At 34.9% G+C, this 20,334-nt stretch overlaps 1 protein-coding gene across 3 annotated transcripts in view; it reads left to right on the top strand.

Annotated features, from left to right (window-relative positions):
• FGF7 (fibroblast growth factor 7) overlaps nucleotides 1-17,948 on the top strand; it is a 29,501-nt gene extending 11,553 nt beyond the window's left edge. For all 3 annotated transcript variants that reach the window (XM_059482401.1, XM_059482399.1, XM_059482400.1), the window contains exons 3-4: nucleotides 13,299-13,402; nucleotides 14,184-17,948. In XM_059482401.1, coding sequence (XP_059338384.1) covers nucleotides 13,299-13,402; nucleotides 14,184-14,378 — 299 coding nt within the window. In that variant the 3' untranslated portion in view covers nucleotides 14,379-17,948. The remainder of the gene's footprint in view (nucleotides 1-13,298; nucleotides 13,403-14,183) is intronic.
• Nucleotides 17,949-20,334: the final 2,386 nt, after the last annotated feature.

Below are 20,334 nucleotides of genomic sequence, written 5' to 3'. Positions count from 1 at the left end.
CACTTCAAGCTACTTTAAAAAAGGGCAATACTTAAGCCTAAACCCCACATCATATATATATGGTGCTTACATTTCTACATCACTTTAGGTGGTATCTACAAAAACGTGCAAGTTGCCACTCTTTTTCAACTGTGTGAGACAAAAATAACAGAACCCATGTTTTCTGACTTTGTCCTATACATTTTTAAGTCATAATCTTGTATACATAGATAAAGACATTTTTCTACTGCTAGGGGGCTCAATTAAAGTCATGACTGCCCTTATGAAAATCTTTCTTCCCTTTCTTCCTCTTCACATTGCTCTTCACTGTTTTCTGTCCATGACATAATTTTGTTTAGGGTATCCTTATTCATTTGTGAGAAAATAGACTACCCAGATTCCAAAGATAGTCACCTCTTTTAAGGTGATTTAGAAAAATGAAGACTATTTCTGTCTGTATACAGCACTGTAAATATTGAGGATTTTGGATCACAATTTATTATATTGTCTTGTTCATACTTCAACAATGCAGTTCTGGGTGTTTTCAGCTGAACTGAGCTTAGCAAGGAGAATTGTTTGTTACAGTGCTCGTTTCCCGAGTTTACTCTCCAACACCAGACCTGTCACAGCAGGATGGTTCCTTTCTTTGTTTTCCTCTTAAGAGCTATCTGGCAGCTGCACCCCAAACTAGCCTCTGTTAGTGGATTCCTAAAGAATTCTGCATACATCATCTCTTGTAATCACATGTGCTGCAATCTACATCACAGGTGGTATTGCACAAAAAAGTCGGACTTGAGCCCTGTCAGACCATGCCATATTTGTTTCATTAATTTTGATTTCTATGTGAAAAAAAAACAATTCCCTCTCTGTGTGCATTATATTTGATTGAAATAAATTCTCAACAACACAGAGATGTAATGAACATGAGAAAGTAACTGCCAAGAAGTACAGCATTAGCTCTTTCCAAAAAAAAAGTCAAAATATGGCTTTTCTATTCATACTGACTTAGGGATGAACTATGGAAAACTATCACTGATGGTCTAAATAGCTGCTGTTGAAAGTAAAGAATATTGCACAGCTGTGGAGGAGTTAAGTTACTGACTAGTGGAAAAGCTATCTAACCCTGTGATTCATTAGGAAAAGTTTGCTCAAGAGTTGAAAGACCCATATTAGGAAAGAGACAAATACATGCCATTTGTAAAAGTCTGGCTCTACTGAAATCAGTAAAAGTCTTGTTACTGATGCCTATCCATGGCTGAGGAGTTTATTTTAAAATATGGCAAATAATAACTATTGCTTCTCCAAACCCATGTGCTTTTACTTTAAGACACCGTTTCATAACATTGGTAATAAATACTGGGCATAAAGGAAAATGAAATTCCTGTTCCACTATTAATCTCTTCCTGACTTTCAAGTCAGAATGACTTCTCTATCTTACCAATATCAATGTAGGAGTAACACCGCTATCACTATTTATTCTTCTCGAGATATGGTCTGAGAAGTGAAGTACATCAGAATATACCAATTTAGGATACTCAAAAAATAGTTAGATGTCACTTTTCAAATATATGTGCAAATTTATATTTACATATGAAAGATATAACAAGAAGTTTATTCTATGTTTTTCTGACCTATATTAAAATCATAGATTCACATTTCTATACCGACTAAAAACTGACAGCATTATTTATAGTGAATGTATATTCAATAGTAGAAGTATATCTCATTTTGTGAGATTTTTTTCCCACCATAGAACATTTGCATTTACATTTGAATCAAGAACATGTTGATACTCATGGGGGAATTAAGGTGGCACAAAAAGACGAAGTTAAGAACAGCAGAATTATTTTGTTTCATTTTGTGTGGTTAAAAAAACCCACGATCTCAGTAAACTTGGGTAGTGTTTCCCCAGCTCTTTGCTGCAATACAGCTGAAGTCACAGATATTTTATGCAAAGAAAGAAAAGGTTTCTTCACCACTTAAGTGCTTAGAATAGCCATATTTGTTTCAGTCAGAGCAAAAAGCATAGCAAATCCTTTACTAAGAACAGGTTTTCTTTATATATTTTAGAACGTACCACTACGGGCACAGCCAAGCCCTGCGCTCTTTTAACTGTACACTCTTCAAGGCAGTTCAAAAATTCCTGCTAAGTTCAATGTTATGGAGTCACTATTTTATGTTAAAAACATTAGGAGAGAACAGTACCATAAGGAGTAGAAATTATCATAAATATAATGCAGACTCAAAAAAGGCTGTCAAACTGAGTCTGCCAATCACAGAATTATGCAAACTTGATGCAAATCCACAACAAAATAAAAATGTAAGAGCTGCAAACCCTTTATTTGCACATGCAGCATCTGCTACCCAGTCCAGATTCCTATATTAAAACCCCACCAGTAATTACCTGAGTAATTTAATTTAATAAACCTATGGAAGAAATCTTATTTTACTCTGATTCCTTAAAACGAACATTTTATTCTTCCCTTGTTGAACAAGGTCCTTGTTCAAGCCCACTACCGAAATGTATATTTTCAAATATCTACAACTCACAGACCAGCTGTTTCCCAGATTTTATAAGGGTCCACATATTCTGCTACAGGTTGCTGAAGTAGTACTTCTGCGGAGCTCATCAAACTTCCATGACACCACCACATATAAGAACAAACTGTAGCAGAAAAAAATTGAAAAGTGGAACATTCTCAAAGGCTCCTAACTGAAGCTGTTCTCTAATGCTTGAATGGTATGAAATCTGCCATTTGTTTCAAGGTCAAGAGAAAAGTATGTCTTTACACTTATGCCAATGCACAGCACTGTTGTCTATCAAACAGGTTGGTTGATTATCATCAGAGATGGAAATTTGGAATTCCACCAATATAACAATATGGATGCCAGAATGGATCTGATTTTAAGTTATTAAATCCTTTTACAGACTGGTCACAGGTATCTTTATTACAAACAATCACTGTATAGTGATACAGCAGTACCCGTGTGCTTTCAGAGCCGAGAAAATGAAGTTGTGCAGCTTGCAGGCACAGGAGAGCTCCCATCCTTCCTCAGGCTGCTCGGGGCCACAAGAAACTTTTCTTAGTTAAAAGGAAAGGCAAAGGCAAAGGCAAAGGCAAAGGCAAAGGCAAAGGCAAAAAGTGAAGTGATTTCTACCATTTTTTACATGCTCTGGTTAATTGAGAGAATACTTCATCTGGGGTTCTCAGTGATAATGCAAAGGAACACTGGGTAAGACAACAAGGCAGCTTTCTAACTTCATAGTTGCCATTGTTTATGTTCCCTCTATATATCTTTAGCTAATATAAGCCGATAATTTAATTAAAACAACTATAACTGTGCTGATTCATACATGAGGATATAAAATGAGAACAAAAGCAATGGGAAACTGCGTTATGTACAACCAACAGTATACTAAAATGTGTTAAAGTTATTTAAAACATTTAAAGAAATATCATATAATTTGGCTAATCCTATGCTCTATTAATTGTTCAGTACTTATTACTTATTCCATTACTTTTTTACATTAGCTATGACTAGTAACTCCTTCTCTTAATATAGCACCATAGTATTCTATCACAACACACTGGAATGTGAGTACTAGAGCTCTGATTTCTATTTTCAGGGTACAATTAACTGTCACTGAAAAATGAGGCCATTACTCCTATTTAGTGCAAATAAAGCAAAGCACAGAAAGACTGTGGACTCTAGAAAATAGAATATGTTTAAATGATTCTATCTGAAATAGTTTTCTCACTGACTTCCTGATATTATGCACATGGACAGAAGTAAGAGTGTGCATGGATACTTTTATCACCAGATTCAAGGTGGTTGTTCTGCATCCTGGCATTTGCAGTCAAAACTGAAATAAGTCCAGATTTTCCAACTGGTCAATTGAGCTGAATTTTAAGAGGCACATTAAAAAGTCACATAAATAAATACAGAATAAAAGAGAAGCTTGGCTGAGCTCCTACAGTCTATTTGCTCTGGTAACAGCAACTGGTCCTGTAGCAGAGGAACAATTTTCTCTGCTGCTGCTGATGCTGCTGTTTTCCTCTGTTTTGGTATAGAATTGTAAAGCGAGCTAAAAACTAAGGATAACAAGTGGATGACAATTACACATTTACAAATATCTGCTCATGTAAACAGAGAGGTTTCAAAGTGCTGCCTCTGTGTAACGGCAAATATTCTACTGATTTCCCTAAAGTCAGGCTTCCAGTCAGGTTTAAATTTTAGACTGGTAAAAACAGGGTGTTTACCTGAAGGAAGGAAATTATTTACTTTAAGCAAAATTAAGACAAGGAATGACCTAAGCTATTTGAAAAAACAACAGTGGTAGGATAATTGACACAAGTTTTGATCCATATACTGAACAAGAGAGGAGAAACATCTGCTACAAAATCCGAATTTATTTATCAGAATTTAATTAGATTATTTGATTGGTTTTGATTTTAAGGGAATTTTAATTTTCTCCTTCTATTAGTTTACAATTTAATATTTAAGATTAATATAACAATCTTATACAGATTTTGAAAGTCCAACTAAATCTAAATTATTTGTCAGCAGTAAACCAGAACAACTTGAGCAGCCATACATATAAATATATGTCCAGTAGTGTTTTGAAGGCAGGAGTGAGCCAGCTGGTTTCTATCAATTCCCACTCTGTGAGGCAGCAAGGGGTTAGCACAATTTTCTTAGCAGCTTCTTGCATTTTCTACCTTGGAAGGAATTACGTAGTGACTGCCCGTGTTCTTCTAGACACTGTAATTGATATATTTAGATATCCAACTTCAGCTCTTCCTGCACAAAATAGCAGATCTGGTCTGGAAATGGAATTAAAATCTATGGAAATGGAACTAAAATCCATGCACTTGGGTAGTGCCTGCCCTACATTTTACATAACTACTGAGAATGGGAAAAGATGTCTCTCTTCAAGAGGATTGCAGTGTTTATGACTGAAATGAATTCTTAACTACGTGAAACAAAATTAAACTGTCTAAAATTTCAAACCATTTAAAACTCTTTGCTTCTACTCCATAGGCCCCTGAGGATATCTTCAAGCTCTAGAAAACTGCAGTCACCTTCTTTATTCTGCAACCACTTTCTGAATTTTACTTGTTTTAAATAATTTTTGTTATTAGCTACTTCTGGGACCATTTTCAGTTAAAAAGCGTTGTACTATATATTTTAACTGATAATACATTGCAGAATTTCATTATGATCAATCTACAGGAATTTAATATTTGCTTTTAGTGATTTGCCTCAACGATGTATAATTTTAAGTTTTCCTCAAAGAACACAGGAAGGCAGTTCTTAGATTCAGTTTGTCCCCAGAATATGGCTCTGCTCTTCCTCTTGTCAAGCCTGTTTCAGGAACCAGAAAAACTGCCACAGGAACAGCTGGAGACAATACACAGAACAAAACAGCAAGGCCTTGAGCTCAGGGGAAATTTCATATAAAAAGAGCAGATTCTATGCTGGATTTATTTTTGCCTCGTTTAGCTGAATAAATCCAGCACCCCTTGCCACGTTATATTTAAGCTGATTTTGCAACTGCCTGCAGCCAGTGCATCCAGGTGATATACAGGAAATGCACCTGGATTTAATGTTCCTCAGACACAATTCAGAGAATGAAATACTTGTACATGGAAAAGGCTCGTTAACAGGCACTCTATTTTTTCTTAGAAAAACAGAAGAAAAAATCTTCCACAGAAATGATATGAATAATTTTAGGTCAGCTGTGATCACCTACTCAGGAAAGGAGCAAACACAGCTCATCAACAGATAAAAACACAAAATAGCATAGTAACGAAAATTTTTTAAAAATACAAAGTAATCTATTTAAAGACTTCTGCATTATGGAAGAATTCGAAAAAAAGGAGGCTCTGGTCTTATGTAGAATTTTCCAAGTTCAGATAATCAAAATAGCTATGCACACTGAAACTGAGTCTGGGAAGTTTTCTCCCTTTAGTTGGATATATCTTATTTTGCTTTGGAAAGGTTAATAAGCAACATTTTACATTTACTTTTGGTATTTTGAGTCTACATTCTGAAAGTCTGCAGAGCTTGAAAACATAATTTATTCTATTAAAATTGGCACAAAATATTTAAATACTAGAAATAGCCTTCGTCTGAGCTGTAGGGAAAGCATTTGTTGTACAAGTTCAACTTTAAAGTATTAAATCATTAATTTTATTACTGCTTGGAAACAATTTCATTTTGTAAACAGTCATTCCACTCTTTTTTTCCATTTTTCATATCAGTAAATTATTAAAGCTGTAATAAGAGATCAGTTTTTCAGACTAAGGATTAAGACTTGAATTTTACATGACAGTATTAATTCTAAAAAATAATATTATTCTTCATTATAACCATATGTTTAGCTTCAGGGCAATTTTTATTGGAGGGAAATGTAGTTTCCTGCAAAAATGAGAAATGACTACATGCTGTCTAAGAGGCTGATCAAGAAAATATTTATATAAAGCAGTGGAGATCAGTGAAGTAAAGACTTCTAATAAGTTTAATGAGACATTCCCAAGAGAAGGACTGCCTGGGGCAGCATGTTATTCAGTTGTTACCATGTACTGCTATTCACAACTCACACCTCAAAAATTGAAAAACTCCATAACTGCAATCTACTTAAGTGAAAATGTCACACCCTTTGGTTCTAAAGATCAAATCAATAGAAATATTGGAAATAGAGTGGTCTGAATAGTTAATGTTCAACAGAGACATGCACAGAAGGCATCAATTTAGAGTCAGAACATTCTACACCAACTCTTAATATGCCACCATTTTCCATGAAGAATGAAGCTTTTGATTTATAAAACTATCTCCTAACTCAGCAAAATTAACAGAGAGTTAATACAAAACTGGGGCAAAACAGGTTGTACAGTAAGGAAAAATACTTGAAAATGTTAAGGTATTTCCTTTAGCAATTATTAATTGCAATAGGGTCAATGAAATTCTCACTACAGTAATTAGGGGAGGTAGACTTTACAGAGAGTTGTAAACTGATGAGCATTGCATTACATTTATTCATTATTATATTTATTATTCATTGTTATTTGAAAAATGACTAAAAATAGGTATTATGGCTTTTAATATTTCCCACTGCAGAACAAATGTGTTAAGTTTAAAGTAAAAAGGAAGGTGTATTTCCAAATATAGCTCAAACCACACTCTTCACTTCACACTACAGTATCAGCCATCCATGGTTGGAAGGGCAGATTATACATTTCATGATACATAAGAAAATGTGTAAATACTTGGAAAAACACAGACTTAAGAGTGGAACTTGGCTTACCCCTTCCTTTTCTGCAATAAAGGTAAACACCCACAAGTCCAAGTACACATGCAACAATATATGTTGGAAGTAAAATAACAGCATTTCTAAACAATCATTTTAGTTCCCTGTTGTATCTTCCCTCTTATTTTTGGTTCTTATCTTGCCTTTTTTATACTGTTTTCACAGAGTTATGAGGTTAGCAGTTTCTTTCATAAACCTTGACATGGCTCATATTCCATAACTAACTTCTCTGTCATGTTGAGTATTAACAGGACAATGGTTTATCACAAAGTTAGTTTGTCTGACTGGAAAACAGTGGAGACATTTATGGATAAGGTAATGTCAAATAAAGAAAATTTTAAATGATAATCTAATGGAGGACAAAAATACTTTAATGGACTTCTGTTTAGCACTTAGTTGATTTTAATATAGTATGCCTCCTTTTCGTGCCCAATGAAATGCAAAAGGGTAATTAAACATCAGCTATTTATGCTTAATCAAACGTTCTGTACACTAACTAAATCTTGTCAGCAAATCCTGCTGCTTGAGGACGCTGAACCCTGAGCTGCAGCAAGTCCTCAGGGAATACCTCTCTATCGTTAATCATGTTTCCTCAGACAACTACAATTGTTCCTGCTTGGAAATTACACACAGGACAAACCCAGGAGTATTGAGTATTTCTCCATGATATCCAGATGTCTGGCCTCTCACTGAAGCAGTAGCTTCAACTGTTCTCCTGAAAATCCTTGACAGATCCATCATTTCTGTTCAGATCATTTTTACAGCCATATTCATATTTAAAGTGCTTCAGAGACTCTACACATGCACAGCAAATGCATGCACGGATACAGCAAAAAGCCTCTGAAGATCTTTTTTAGCCTTCTATGCTGTAAATAACAACATATCTGTGTTTATGACATAAATCCAAATTCCAAGAATCAAAAGGAGAAGACAGAAGAAAGTGATAGTGAATGTATGTACCAACTCGTTTTCTGTTAATTAATTCTTTATTGAAATCACATCCACAGACGAAAAATTCCTGGTGTGGAGAAATCTACTGCTTTGTAACATATTTTAACATATACCTGTACAATTATTTCTACTCAAAAGCTTATGAACAGGAGTTCTGCGAGGTACCATTTAGGAAACTTCTTCATTCTCTTGCTAAGTACTCAATACAAATGCAAATACTGCTTCCTATCAATTTTAATTTAATAATAGGGAAAGGTAACAATTAAGTCATATTACAAAATATCTTAAATCAAGACCTTTATTTGCAGTAATATTTTTTACTGTTAGTTTTTATATTTGAGAGAGAAAGAGCACACAAATTGTTTTACCTAAAAATGAACTTCACGATGCATCCATTTAAAAATATTAAGACTCAAAATAACTTAAATTGCACAAATACTTTACAATATAGGCACTATATTAAAAAAAAAAAGAAAGAAAAATATTTCCTGAAACAAATTACTTTCAAAACTATCCAATAAAAGTATTCATTTCGCTGATAAGATTCTTCTGGAAAAACATTTAAGTGTAATACACCAGCTATTTACTGTGCTGGCTTACCAAATGCACACATGTACCAATAATATCATGAAAGTCTTCCAAGACTGACCATCATGAACCTTATTTTCTGGCTTTAACAGGCACAAAAATTAACTTATTAAGTGCCAGAACAAAAGAACAAATTACATTACTTATCATTAAACAGTGTCTTCTAAGCAAAGACAAGATAATTTTCCTTGGCCTTGAATCATTTGCAAAGGTCATTTGAATTCATAAATATGTGCTCCAAATTCCATTAATGAGAAACACAAGTTAGTGAAATTTAGAAGTTACATTTTGTTTTGACTCATTTTCCATCCAAGTCTTTTCTGCCCCTTTGTCCCTATTTAAGATTTCACATACTTTATTTTTAAAGACAATTCTGCTGAGGAAAGAGTGTTTCACAAAAACATTCCTCACAAGTGCTAAACTGTCAGTGCCAGCCTCCCTACCCTTAAAAACCAGCAAGAGACTGCTTTTTTTCAACTGCACAGAGAGCCACAAGAAATAAAGTGCTTTACGAATCATATGTGCTCCCTCAACACATGTACCTGGCAGGAAAGTACTGGCATGAAATTGCTGTCAGCTTTCTGAAAAATGTAATGGATGCCAAAATGTCTCTCTGAATGAATGTCTACAGACACTGACTCAGGCAAACTGAGGAGCAGTGACCAGAAACCTCATGTGGTAGACACTGAGGGGATACTTGCAACATATGAAATGTCTGGAAACAGAGGCAGCTGAACGGGGACTGAACTCAAAGCGTGCTTCCCAGAACCTTCCTGAACAATCCTGCATACTGGGGCAGTTTCCTAGAACATGAAAAGAGATCTCCCTCTGTGGTTCTGCTGCCCCTCCTCTTCCAAAAGCTCCTGAGAGGTTACACCTGCCAGTGGGATCTTCAGGCATGGGCAGCATTTACTGAATTCCTTACACTCTCAGGAGCCAGAGCTGCAATTGCTCTTTCAGCCTCTTAAGCTGACAAGTGACTAAAGGGAAATGCCCTGATTTTGCTAAATCACAAGGCTCTTGCTACTTTGTTATAGATAAGATACTTTTATCCAAGGATATTATGGGCCAACACAAAGAAACTGCCTATTCAACTGTGCCTGCACACTGATGGAAATTAATATAGTCTGCAAACAGATCATGTAGCAATAAAAGCAAAGATTTGTTTTAACAAATACAATGTCAGTGTGTTGTAAAAGCAAAAAGGAGTCTAACAAATAAAAGGAAGATGCTGATTTGAAAATATGAATTGAATCAGAAAACACACAGTATCAGGAGATAAAAACAAAATTATCAAATACTACTTGCCAGGACAGAATCACCTCATGTGGCAATGCTCAATGTTATAGCAATCATATAACTAAATGCCATTTTTCTGCACAGATTTCCAGCCTGAGGTACTGGCCTGCCATTCAGGCTACGGTTATGGAATAAGTCTGCACATAAAAGTGTCTGCTTCTAAGTACTGAGGAACTGTCATCCTAGACCAGAATGCCAGGAAACTCACCTCATTAATGACATAAATTTTGTCCAAAACCTGATACATATTTCACCCACCGAAACTGTTGTGTCAGCCTAAAGGATTGTTTTGTTTATTTTTGTTTACTTTTTTTTTTCTACTGGATATCAACTGTGTGTTATTTTATTTGTACCAAGTGGTTCCAAAGGCTGCTGCCACCATCCACAGGCATCTTTTCTGAAGCAAACTATAGCCCATCTCTACTGAGCGTCTTTTACATACACCAGAGGAATTTCAGCTCTGTAGGAAACCTCATTCACTACAGGAATTTCAAGCTATATTTGATACACTGACCATACAACCATATAAAATTGTTTGGAATTTCATGCTGATTTTACAGGACGTACAGTTGTTTTCAATTTTGGATGCCCATCTCTAGGTTGTTTTTTTTTTTCTTTTTCTAGCTTTAATCTGATTTCTTTTCCAGTTACTTTGTGGTATATTAAGTCTTTTCTCAAACTTCTTCCAAACTTCTCTGGGGATGCTTTAGATAAAGCAACTTAACATAGTTTACATTTTAATTTTGAAATCAGGGATATTTAAGACCTTTTTGAAGCTTGGCCTTCTGAATTTCTCCTCATCAACATCTTAATAATTTAAGCATGCCTTTAAAGTAATTTTAGTTACTAGAGTATGAAAAGAGTATTTCAATGAAACAATCTATGTCTAAGAATTTTCTCTTTCCCATCTTAGTTTAGTGACTTTTTTCTTTTCATGAATAGATATTGAAAGGATTAAACACCTTTACTTCAAAAGGAAGCACATAAGAAGAGACCTTCTCATTTAAGACAAGGAAAGACAGTGATGTCTCAACTGTGAATAAAGTAGAAAAACAAGTACCCCAAACCAAAATAAAGTAACTCCATCAAGTTAGTCACAATCTACTTCAGGCAAAAAGAAAAAAACTAAAAAAAAATGTAGAAATTGTAACAATAATAATATTGCTTTGGACAAAACCTTTTGGCATTTCCTTTTTTAAAGTAGTAAGATTTCTTACTACTCTAACTTCAGCCAACATCAGCTTACTCAAGGAAATCTCAATTCCTATTAGCATTATTTGTTTTAAAAAGTAATTTTGAATCTTTTATTTTTTTTTAAATTCTGTATAAATAGAAAACTCAAACATGGACTTTTTTAAAAAACTCCCCTTACATTAATGGCCAGCAGAGGCAAAAGAACAAATGGATATAAGCTGTCACTGAAGAAATGCAGATTGCAAATTACTACAAAGTCTCTAGCCATTAAAATAAATCAAACTCTGGAACAGCCCTCGGCAGAAACACTGGGGGCAAAGAAATAACAACTCCAATTTAGTATTGGCAAAGTTTATGAAAAGAGAATTATCTGATGCAATTCCCAGGCTAGCAGAGCACTGGACTTGATGACCCAGAGATCCCTTCCACTGTTGTGTTCTTTGTTAGGCTAAATGCAGATGCTCATCTGTTTTTCAACCTCACTGTGGTTTTTCTAAAGTGAAATTGAAATGATAGTTATTATAATTTTTGTAAGTTTTGGTTACAAATTACCCTTTGTTAGAACTATTGCTAGGCCTGCAGAAGAGTGGAACTTGTCAAAGAATTCTAAAAGCTTTACTTAAAAAAAAGCTGGCTTAGCATTATAGGGGAGTACAGAAGTATAAACACTCTGAGCTGAATGCCCAGCAGTGCACAGACCATAAGAGGGAACTAATCTGTTAAAGAAAAAAGGGCGAAAAATATACCCGTATGTTCTACAACTGATACATCAGTAACATCAAGGAGAAAAGCAAAACAACACGAAGGAAAGCAAAGAGCAAGAGGAGATAAAAATGTATGGGGAAGGAGAAATATCATAGATTTTTAATGCGTTTCTTAAAAACCTAAGTAACAAAAAACTATTACCGTGTGGCTCTGAAAAGTCAATGCCAACTTGAAAGGGAAAAACAGGAAATGCTTTGTTAAAGAGGACACCCAGGTGATAACCTAACACATGCCTCTCTCCCACCTCCCTCACTTGTCTCCCCCATGCTAAGCTCTTGCAATTTGCCTCAAGTTGGCTGCCTTTGAAAGACCCCATTTTGGAGAAGGAGCCATAGTGCAGTTGCTATGGTAGAGCTCTGTCAGTGACTCAATATTGAAAGAAATAACTCAAACTCAGATATATAACTCTAAACTACTGTTTAAGAAAACATTAATAACATTTAAGTTTGAAAACAACCTGGTGTTCCTTGATAACCTGCATAATCCCCCCCTTCACTTTTTTTTTTAAATATTAACAAAAGAATATTTTTATGTTGCAGGTAACTTAAATGTATCATAGTGACTACAGAAAAGTATTGCTGATATGTATCAGTGAGATGAAAATAAATCAGGTTATAGAAAACAACACTAAAGGCTTTCTGGTTTTGAATAAATAGGCTCTCAGGGCAGCCCTTAATGATTTTCAAATACACGTATCTTTACAGCTCCAATCAGTCATAAAAGCACACAAAGGTCAAGCAAATACTTCATCTTATTTCAGACACTGTGGTCTGTTTTCTATCACTCGCAAGTTCTAAGGTTTACACTCTTTCAAGGGGATGATACTGCTACACAAAACTTCAAAATAAAGGATTTACACAAATTCTGTGAACCTTGATGGCTAACTACATATTCCAAATGAAACCCTGAGCCTGATAAACTCTAAGCTACACTGATTCTCTGAAAATAGAGGAATTACTTATATTGACATCACAACTTCAGTATATACTTAAAAATTACCACCAAACAATTTTAAAGTGGCTCTATGCAGACATGATCACACAGGGAATTTTAAAAGTCTACCCCTTTCTTTCATGAAGGCACTTAAATTTCCTGTTTTCCAAAAATAAATTCAATAAATGTGGAAATACTGCAGAATATTAGTTCAAGGAAACCTGAGTTAACTGGAGAACAACCAAGCATTTACAGCCCTTGCTGTGTACCTTTGCAGGTATTCTAGAAATCCGCACGGTGGCAGTTGGAATTGTGGCAATCAAAGGAGTGGAAAGTGAATATTTTCTGGCAATGAACAAGTCAGGGCGACTCTATGGAAAGGTATGGATGCAAACTTCTCTTATGTGTACATCCCTACAATCTTAGAGGTATTTTGAGATGTAACATTTGTATGTTTTTTTATTATTGATTCCTAATTAAGTAAAATGTATTCTGGACTTATCCCATGCATTCCATATTGGACTTTTATGTCCATTTAATAAATTCGATGATTAGGTCTTATATACTTCTTCAAAATGTGGAATACTAAGGGGGAATATGTCGCAGACATTTCTCCACAGAAATCCTTTCTTTCAGATTTCTGCGTCTTCAGGAGGCCAGAGGCCCCCGAAGAGAAAGTAAACAATTATTATCAGCTGCTGGGGAATGCAACAGGAACACCTTGATTAGCTCATTTTCTATGTTTATAATTAAGAGCCAATCACCAATGCAAGCTAGGAGACTGAGTCCTTGAACACAACTTTGTTGTAGATTCTTTTCTATCTCTTCCTAGCTAGCCTAGCTGCTCTGCAAAACCTCTCTCTATATTCTATTAGTATAGTAATAATGTATTATATCATATATTAATAAATCAAGCCTTCTGATTCAAGAAACAAAATTCACCGTCTCTCTCTCACCAGCTGCGCCCATTCAGGTGCAGTAATAGGAATACACAAAGCTAGAATTTTCAATACTCGGATTTCAGAGGCCAAATTTATTTATTAAAATATTCCTAATATGCAGGGTCTATAATGCCCATTCTTCTCCCATCTTCACTAATCTAAGTATTTTAAAAGACACTTTTGTTCTTGCCTTACCATATTTTATTATTTACTCTCAACAGAAAGTCTGCAATGAGGACTGCAACTTCATTGAACTGATTGAAGAAAACCATTATAACACATATGCTTCTGCAAAATGGACACACAAAGGGAAAGAGATGTTTATTACACTAAACCACAAAGGGGTTCCAATGAAAGGTAAAAAAACAAAGAAAGAACACAGAGCATCCCACTTCCTTCCTCTGGCAATATCCTAATCACAAATGATCTATAAAGAACTAGTTCCAGCAGGAAGATTAATTTTAAGAAGACTGTTTGACAAGATACCAAGAGAGGCTGGAATACTACTGAGAAACTGAACAAGCTGGACTTGCGCATTTATCTTTATTTTTAAGAGACTACATGAAAAAGATTTGAAAATATACACAAAACCAGATTTACTAACTAAAAGTTGTAAAAAATTCTAAAGAGTTGTACAATCATTATCTTAGTCATTGTAACTGGGTAGTTTCTTAAATTAATTTACCCTGAAGAATAAGTCATTACTTGATTATCTGATAATATTTTATTTAAAAAACTATCTGCTTCTTAAATATGGCTGCTATAATAATAATAAGCAGATGATAATGTTGTGTAAAATATGTCAGACTTTAAGGCTGCTGGAATGAGTTGTCAGATTATCAAGTCAATAGAAAATGTGGAGGCTGAGCAGTATTTTAAATACTTCCCCCAAGAAACTCATATCCTATACATAAACTATATGATCAAAAAAATATAATCTTGTAAATGTTTATTGTTGTATTCAGATAAGAGAGTTAGTTTGGACAAATTAAGTTTACTCTAACACAAAATGTTCCTATCTATTAATGAAACAAATACCTAATGCTGCTCTAAAAGATGTTTCAAATAGTGTATGTAAAATAAAAATAGGAATAAATAATGTACTTCATCTCACTTTTCACAAATTAACATTTTATATAACAATGAAGCAAAAATTCAGACATATTAAGGTTTTTTATGTAACATATCCTATCTTTTGTATAATTCCTGTTAGGGCATACAGCTTTCAATATTGTTTTTCCATTCTTATACATGCTTTTTCTGTTGTTACAGCATTAAACTTTATTTTAAGTTGTATTTGAACTTTATTGTTTTAAGTTATTTAAATGTTATTTATAAAAAAAAGATACTTATTAAGCTGCATCTGTTTCATATGCCTTTAATTCTAAAGGAATAACAAAATGGTCTGGCTGAGATGCATGAATTTTTTTCTGTGACCAGACACAAAGCCCAGTACACAACCTTCCTGCCAACATACATTGGATGGCAGACAAAAATGACAGCCTGCAGCAAATCACACAATGGACATCTCAAAAGAAACAATGCAAAAATCTTAAAAATCTATGCCACATACTCTTGATAATTGAATTACTGGCATGCTCAGAGTTATGCCAGGTAAAAGAAGGTTACAGTTCCAGCAGGCACTGTAAATAATCCAAAGATGGTAGAACCTCCCCTCACAGATACAGAAATACGTGCAAGCCTGCATGAATAGTGTGAAACTACAGCTAAAATCCCTGGGACCAGATGAAGAAAAGACATCCTAATTTTCTAGCCATGAAAGTACTCAATTAAGCACTACTTGACTTATGCCTCCTCATATAATTTAATTCAGTTTCCCTACACTTTTTCTTGGGTTGTGATAATTGCACTTAGATAGAGATCACCAAAAACTAGGTAAAGCAGTGACATGACTGGGATAAAGTTAATTTAAAATGGTCTTAAATGTTTCAATTTTATGCATTGAATAACAAGTGTTTAGAGTCAACCATTTCTTCCTACATAAAACATTTTCATTTTAATAGCACTCACAGAAAATGGCAACAGTTTCCTTTGACAAATATTTTCTTCTTTTAAAAAAATCTTGTTTAACAAATAGTGCCATTTTAAAATCAAATTGTGATATTTTCAAGTCAAAAATTAAAAAAGATATAAACAGATCCATGCAAAAAATGTGTCAGTACAGCTCTATCAGTAAACCTTCACTGTGCTTTTGCTACTTTATTTATTACTTGTTCACTGAACACAACAGACTGTACTATAAAGGAAACTTTTTTGCTGGTACCTCCCTGCACTACTTTCTGTGAATATGTAACAGTGAAACAAAGCTCACATTTATGATCAACATTAACATAGTAGCAGAAGTTTCTATATCTAAACTAGGTTAGCAGAAGCTTTGAAATAAAAATGAAAATAACAAAACCCCATTAGGATTGTTTGTGCTTAAAAGCTTTACTGAAGTTTTAATTAAAATGTATGTATGCACGTTAATATACAAATATATATGTAAAAAATCTTAAAACCAGGTGCACACAGGCTCTTTTAAAAAATCTTTTGATAATGTAATTCAAGAACATAGAAATACAGCTGAACAAATCCTGAATCCAAATTGTAATTAGCCCTTACTTCTAAATGCTTTATATAATGAATCACAACGTTACCACCATTTTCAGGTAAGCCAAGGCTGCTTTATGTTTTACAGCTGTCATAACTGAAATGTGTTCTGTGAGGAAATTGTTCTGATGCTGCAATTCATCAGTGCCACACTCACATGTCCTTACAACTGAGCAATTGTCAATGTATCTTTATCTTAGAAAATCTATTCTCAAATACTGACTCAAAAAAATCAGTTTAGTGCTTAAACCAGAGAATAATAATCAGAAAATTTACAGTGATGATCTCCAGTAGCAAAGTATTACAAGAGGAGGATAATAAGAATCTATTAGATTTCAACAGCAATTCAGAAAGATGCCAGAAGTCTTCCCAAAAGCCTCTTACATCAAATCCACCACAATCCAAAGCAATCTTAGTGCCAACATACCATATACCATGTTGGAGGGAAATATGTTTGTACATAAAGAAAGTGATACACATCTGGAAATGGCTCATTACTAACCTGTATAATACTAAAAGTTCAAGAAAACCCAAGCAAAAAGGGTTACAAAAGCCAACCTCAAGTGTCATTTCTTTGCCCTCCCTTCAGAGGCACTGGCTTTGCTGGAGCTTTTTTCTCTGTTTCCCACTGACACTACACAGTGTGTCCAGACTGGGGCTCAGAAGGGAAACAACTCCTGTGGTCAAAGCAGCACCTACAGCAGCCACTCCCATCTCCCAGAAACTGCTCCATCACACAGCAGCTGTAACTTATTTACTTCTGTATCACTGCTGATAAACACTCTGGGGCACAAATGAGCAAATCTCACCTGAGGAATCTCAGAGATGACTGCAAATCCGTTCTTGGCGGGTTTTAAAATACAGAGCCCAGTCCAAGCAGTGTGGGCCCTAATTTGAGCAGGACATTGGACAAGAGACCTGCAGTACTGCTCTCCCTATTTTAATGACTCTAGGATTCCATAAGAAAGTTATTTTTCTTGAAACAATCCCTTCAAACAACTACACAAAACACATCTCCTTGTTAGGGAGATACACATTAGTCTCATAATTTGTGAGTCTTTAAAGGTATGCAAAATGGTGTAAATACATTTCATAAACAATAAAAATGACAATTGGACAATATCCATGACCTTTAAAATATATTATATGGTACAATACAGTCTCACTTTTAGTTCTGTTGCAGGTACCTTAAAACACGGCTCTGCATAGCATCTGTAATAATCACATTACTAAATGGTTGGTCAATTGACTATTAAAATACACCTGTCTGTGTTTTAAATTACTTTTTGAAGAAAATATGTATATTCTCTTTTAATAAGCTGAAGCAAGATGTAAGTTGATGTTAAATCAATAAAGAAATAAAAACATCAGTATTTCATTGCACTCAGTGACCAATATCTGAGCAGTCTAAATATTTCATAAACCTATGAAATCTATCTCCTCACTACTAATTTTTCAAATACCATAATGATTTTGTAACTTTTATCACATAGAAAAAGGAAGTGACAGGTTAGATGACTTTCCACAAATTAGGAAAAGCCATCACCAGAGGTGAGATCCTCACTTAAAAATAATATTTTATTAAAGATTTAATAACAAAAAAAGGGAAGTACAATTGTTTACATCACTGGATGAGTTTTAAATGGTAACAGTTATTTAAATCACACATTTAATTAATACAGCAGAGAAGGGGAATTTACTAGCAGAAAAAGATGCTAAATTTTCTGTGCTGATAATTTTGAAGATTAGGACTGTACTCAAAGCAGAAACTAGATGGGAAAATATTCAAAGAGTTGAACAAGGTTTATAACATGATATTTATCCTAACTTTCTAAATATTGCCCCAGCAAAAATTCTAAAAAAGCTTTTTCACACAGAAATTCACAAAACAGCAAAATTTAATTTTAAATATTTGGGGGTTGGGGCTTAATATAGTATTAAAACTACCAAGTGTTAAATCTTGAGCTCTGTAAATAACTTCACAATACCTGTCTGAGGAAAGCTAGCTGGTAAATCTTAAGCATTCCAGATACTGAAATTCCATAACTGCTTACATTCCAGCCCTAAAAAGGGAGATTTCCTTCCATTCCATTTCCTGGAAGCCAATCCTAGCTCACCAAGATTGGTTGTTTCATTAGGGAAACACTTTAATTTAGAGACCTGGCACTTGAAAAGATCAACCCAATACAGAAGGAAAAACAAAATTACTCACTTCAAATGAAATTACTTTCTCATGAAAATCATTATTTTACTTTAGTACTAACCAGAAAAGCAGAGGAACTAGAATGAAGATGCCTCAATTTGTCACTAAGGGTTAGTGTTACAGAAGTCAGCCTGGCTCAGGTCTCTCTGCACTTCAGGAATTTGTACACATTGCTAAGTTTGCCCCTAAGCCTTCCATCCCCAGGCTAAAGAGTCCCAGCTCCCCACCCCTGCTCATGGGAGGGATGCACCCCCAGTCACCTTTGTGCCACTTCCCCGGGCTCTCTTCTGTCCATGTCTCTCCTGCTCTACGAGCCCAGAACTGAACACAGCACTCCAGGTGTGGTGTAGAACAGAAGATTCACCTCCCTTTGCTTCCAGCTAATCTAGTAATAGCTTTACTACCCCTAGAAATGTTCCTTATAATGTTATATCATACAATTTTCATCAGAATTCAGGACCAATTCCCTTTACAATTACAACTGGCTGAACAAACATAAACACAATTCACTATTACCTTGGACAGCACCAGTTTTGATGGGTAAGAATTCAGCCCTCAGTTAGTGGCTGCTGAGTTTTCAGGGTTCACCTACTGGCCTTTGAAACCTTGCTCTGCTACAGATTTCTTGTATAACTTTCAGCAAGCCACTTTCAATGTCCTATTTGATAAGAAAGACAAACAAGTTCGAGTCTGGTATGCACTGTTAAAACATCCAACATACACAAATGATGTGACTTATGTAATTACCTAATCACACCAGGGCAGCAGAGGAGCTGCAGCTGTCTGTCTGTCTGTCTGTCTGTCACATTCAAGTGATCTCTGCTGCTACAGGACACCCCTGTGCCACAGCAGATCAGTTCTCTGCTCACCCCAGCAAACAGGGGGAGCCTGTTTATATCTTCTGGAGTTACTCTGACATTACTGCACAGTACAGCAAAATGGGATGCGACTGTTAGAGGAGAGGGAACATTTGAAAGCCATGGACACTCAATTGTTGTGTAAGATACATTAATAGTTCAGCTAACTTGCCTATGCACTTTATTTCTATTGCTTTCACCAAAACCCAGGCACAAAAGTGGATCTGAACAAGTACTAATTTCTCAGTGGCCATGAAAGAGAATAAGCAATTATTAAAAAAACTGTGAGCACCCTGAAAGCCTAAGGTAGATCACTACTGGAAGGGCTAAAATAGTAAGGCTTCTCCCTTTTATTTTAGTGTCATAGGAAAAAATAATTCATTGTATCTTGGCAAAAAAATCAAGATAAACAGCTGCAGTGACTTCAAAATTACTGTCATTAAAACAGGCTCCCTGAGGTCAGAAGTGTTAATCAACAGCTGAGGTGATTTATTGACCTTGCTTCACAAATAATCACTTTCTATTTGTTTTCCTATTCTTGCTTCTATATACTAGTAAAGTATCAAGCTCTAAAAGGAAATATGATTATACTGGAATGGAACCACTAGATTTTATAAAAATCAGGCAAATGTTTCCACTGGGTTTAGATTCTTGGGTTTAAAAAAATACCCAAACGTTCCTGTGTTCAAAAACACAGAT

This window comes from Ammospiza nelsoni, chromosome 14 (assembly GCF_027579445.1).
Source record: "Ammospiza nelsoni isolate bAmmNel1 chromosome 14, bAmmNel1.pri, whole genome shotgun sequence".
Lineage (NCBI taxonomy): Eukaryota > Metazoa > Chordata > Aves > Passeriformes > Passerellidae > Ammospiza > Ammospiza nelsoni.
This window is presented reverse-complemented; position numbering and strand designations above follow the sequence as displayed.